This window comes from Schistosoma mansoni, chromosome 1 (assembly GCF_000237925.1).
Source record: "Schistosoma mansoni strain Puerto Rico chromosome 1, complete genome".
In the NCBI taxonomy this organism is placed as follows: domain Eukaryota; kingdom Metazoa; phylum Platyhelminthes; class Trematoda; order Strigeidida; family Schistosomatidae; genus Schistosoma; species Schistosoma mansoni.
In genome coordinates this window covers 52,295,234-52,299,873 of record NC_031495.1, presented here as the reverse complement: position 1 = coordinate 52,299,873, position 4,640 = coordinate 52,295,234, and the positions used below count along the sequence as shown (strand labels likewise).

Here is a 4,640-nt window from a genome sequence, read left to right as displayed (position 1 = left end):
TTGAACGAAAAAAGAACAAAAACAGTAGAAATCTAGTAAGTAAATGAAGAAGTGAGCAGAAAAAAAATCAATCAGTTCGCTCAAAATGAATGAGGATAAAAACAAGAAGTTACATTATTGATTTGTGAGATTTACTTTATTCTTTTCTTCGTTTTTTTTTACTTATAAAAACAAATTTTTTGAATCATAAAATATTTATTAATAATATAATAAACAAAATTCATACAACAAATGTAAATATATACATGAGTAAAGCAGAGATAGCACCAGCAGCGGGTAAGGTTACTAACCATGCAATTAGAATATTACGAAATATACCCCAATTAACATTGTCTTTAGAACGTGCACGTCCAACAAATACAACTGAACCAACTTTACAATGTGTAGTTGATATTGGTAGACCAATTTTACTAGCAATTAATACAGTTAGGGCTGAACCAATCTCAATACAAACACCACTAATAAAAAAAAGTAAAAGAATAATGTTAATAATATAAAAACGGTCCAGTGAAAATGTATATTAAAGAATTGGTGAGTTTCGTTGGACTTGCATTTTCTTACATTTACGTTCAATCTACATATAGTGTGTATATAGACGAAACCAATTCAACTATTTCTACAAACCCTGTACCAGTAATAGTTGTGTTCAATAGCGACAAACTTTCAGAGGTTATTCCAGAAGTCCCAATGAAAAGTCGTGACCAGTCAGATGTGAGACAGTTACCTATCACAAGTAATGGAAGGTGGTTGCATAATATCGTAAATCGGTTGAAGTTGGGGTAAACCATTAGATGCAAGCTCAGTGGTCTAAAGGTTAAATGCTCATCTCAAGAAATGAAGTTCTTAAAGTTGGTCATTGGTGGGGTCAAGGATTTTTATTTTTATTTAAACACATAAATATTGGTACAAGGAAGCACCAGATAAATATGCGCCTCACAAATCTCATTCGATTTGTGTGAGGGCTGTGATACTGCCCAGGTGCCCAGACTGAAGCAGGTGGTTTTCTTAGAGGGCCACACCCCGAGCCTTTGACCTGAAGGTCTAGTCCACAAGGCAGTGGAGCATCGTGAGGAGATGCAGTCCCATGATAGCCGGTGATCAATGATTGATTCGTACGCCATTTGTTCCCTCAGGATACTGGAGCCCATGTGCACCATTGGTTTGGAATCAGGGTTTTCCAACTCACCTAGGTGGACACTCCACATCCACCAACCCGGTTAAAGCGCCGGACATTAGCTTTTCGTCCTCTCAATTTCGTAAACAACACCCCCGTCACGAGAAGGCAGTGAGTAGGACTTCCCTGGCAGAGGCTATATATTCGCTGGCCATATGAGAGCATTTCGAGAGGGAGAGCGGACTCTCCCCACTCTCGGCCGTACCAGGGCATTTGGGGGTCAAGGATGCTTACTAACGAGTAGTTACATACTGAGATGAAGCTACGGTCTAGCACTTCCTAAGTTTCAATGCTTGCCTACGTAAAATCAACCTGTGATGTGAGCCATGAACATAAATTCCTTCAGCAAAAATAAAGAAAAGAAGAAATGAGACACAACTGTTTCCACGTCTTGATCGTTGAATACTTACTAAGTAACTGATTTAAAAAATAATAAGTTATCGAGCATTGAATACTACAAAACTAGAAGATACTAAACACTCGTTATAATTTCACTTTATTTGCATCCCATCAGATGACTCTCATAATGGACTTAGTAACACAAAGTACACTTTAAACAACGTGACACTAAAAAACATATTTAATGCGCACTGTCAGAATTAACTAAGATGTCGATTAATGAACAATAGTGCTTGTTTGGTAAGGATTTACATCGACTACATCCCACCACTCAAGTGATCCAATATTCTCCCTTGAATTCTTTTTCTAGACTTATTATTGTCCCATCAGAGAATGACTTTTCTCAGTTAAAAATAATGTGTTTGTTGTGAAAAACGATTTCATAGATCAAGTAAATAAAAACGTTTGAATGAATATAAAGTATAAATTACAATTAAAACTATTCAGATTGATAGAAAGATGGTATTGAACACATCGAATATCTGCATTAAACATATTTTGCCCAAAAAAATCAGTAACCAACCTAGAGGGTGATATTTTCGTCAGATCTTCACCTAATGTTTGAATAACTCGTCTACCCCATATCCAAAGACCAACCGATATACCAACACCACCATAAACTAAAATCCAAATATCTGTAGTTTTCGATGAATCAACTGATTGTGTGGTGGCGATAAGCCATAAACCGATCAACGGTCCGATAGCATTACTGCATAAAAAATAATTCATAAAAAACTAACACACTAAGTGAATTGTTTAAAGATGAACTTCATGTATTATAATGGGTTAGCAGTGAAACAAGTTTACGATTATTATTGTTTTGAATGAGAAGTCTGAAAATAGTTACGATCTTTCCTGATGAAAACCTTCCATGATTCGAATGTTCACCACGGACCCCTGAAACAATTCAAACTACATGATTCAGCTTAAAAATTAACCAGATGGATGACAGCATATAAAAATTATGTTAGTTTAGCCTAAAGTGCATTCATACTTTGATATACCAGCATATCCACAAAAGATCCGTGATTCGAATAGAACGTACAAGTATCTCATTTCATTTAAAAAAGCTTTAGACCCTTAAGTATTCCACATTTCAATGCTACGCTACGAAACATAGTTTTCATTGAATATGCTATTTATGGGGACATTATTTCACTTAGTTCAAAGTTTGTAAAATACTAACATTTAGTTTTGTCCCTAGCTTACTCTAGAAATCATAACCTTTCGTTTGATGTATGATTCACTGCTACACCCTTTTTACACTGATCTGCATTAGGAAGTGGGAATCGGAAATAAATCGAGTAGTATTGATGGCGGAGTTTTGTTCTCCGAGCTGGATGGTTCGGTCGTGGAGCTTTCATCGTTCTTCTGAACGACACCATCAGCACAAACTTCAGGTAGAAGTGAAGTGTTCGAATTTCTTCATATATGTCTCACAGCTTGTCCTCTAGACCAAGATCTTGATTGCTTATTGTTGACCTGAGGTGAGTATCCTTTCCAGCTTCCTCTTTTAGTCACCCATGGCGTGTTGGTATTTGTGGACTCTGTAATGTGCATCAATTAACATTACGTGTATCATTTTTCTCCCTCTTTACTCAGCTATTCTTCATCCCATTCGGCAATTAATTGGAGGTCTGTATATTACACTCGTTGGGAGAACATGCCGACGAAGACACTCGTGGAGAAAATAAGGTTTATCTCGACTGGAAGCCTGTCATTTGGTGAAATTCTCCTATTCCAGTTGACTCGTTTTCTCAGGTGATAGAATGGTTTTCGTCTTGACGCTCAAGGCTATTAGTCTTCATTTGAACTCATACATTTCTAGCCTCAAGATAAAATCAGTTAGCCTATCATGTCAACGTCTCAACCTAGATCGAGGCACGTTTTCTTCTGTATATTATCGCGTAGACAGATCAAGGACGTAATATGAAAAATGCTGAAATTACACTAGCTTTTTTTAATAACAAAAACATAGACTATTATCAGATACCTAAATAACCTCTTCGATTTTTTGTTAAGAGTATAAACCAGTGTCAAACGGAGGATATAAAGTTATAATAATCCTCTTTCCTTGTCAAAAATTGCAGACGACCGCTGTTTAATAATAATAGTAGTAATAATAATAATAGATATCAGAATGAACATCATCGCAGATATTTCCCACTATCTTTTCCTAAAAATTTAAACTAATCGAATTAGCAACATGACTATAGTTTACAAATCATGAATAATGTTTTAGTTATTAAAGAGACACTTTACTGTATTGTATCCATTTCAATAAAAAGTTAACGAGAACTATTGTGAAAACAGAATTTCTAACAGAAAGCTATTCTAAGAGCTTTAAAATTCATCATGAATATTTTTAAAAGTAAGTGTTTGTGACGTCCAGAAGTATTTTTTATGGGTTGAATAAATTAGTTGCTAACGCATAACTTTGTAATGACAGATAGCTACAAGTGATGTAAGTATGAACAAGCAGGACATGTTCAATCACTTCAATTATTCTTTTCCAGTACTGTTTTTGATAATCCTACACAGTAGAAATAAATAGTGTTAACAGTGAATAAATGGAGGAGAGTATATTGTCTTTGTGAAAAATCAAGATTTCTAAACTGATCTCATGATAGATAGAAGTTCTAAACCATCTTTTAAAAATGCACCAACTGATTTCATTTCATAAAAAAAAGTACCAAGTGTAAGTATAAAATGAACAGACTGTAAGGTGTTACACCATTTCTTGAAACTCTATTCGGTTTATGAATACTAATAATCCATTATGGAAATTCAACTCAGATTTTATACCAATTATAACTAATCTTAAGCTTTTATTACTGAATATACTTCAATAGTAGTAATATAAGTGGATTTCTCTTACATACACAGTTTATTTATTGATCAAGATATGTTAAACATTCATACCTTACGTCATTACCACCATGAGCAAATGACCCAAAAACAGCTGTTAAAATTTGTAAAGAAGAGAAAACCTGAGCTTCAGCAGGACGATCTTTAACAGAGTCCATAGGATCTGGTTCCTATATTCAGAAGAATGAGTAAAAATCAA

The 4,640-nt window shown here is 34.8% G+C and overlaps 1 protein-coding gene across 1 annotated transcript; it reads right to left on the bottom strand.

Moving 5' to 3' along the window:
- Nucleotides 1-1,960: 1,960 nt before the first annotated feature.
- On the bottom strand, nt 1,961-2,302 carry Smp_116290 (putative phosphate transporter; the record flags this gene model as incomplete). Its single annotated transcript, XM_018794812.1, has 1 exon — nt 1,961-2,302. The coding sequence occupies one exon, from the start codon at nt 2,300-2,302 to the stop codon at nt 1,961-1,963; it is 342 nt and encodes a 113-aa protein (XP_018649187.1).
- Nucleotides 2,303-4,640: the final 2,338 nt, after the last annotated feature.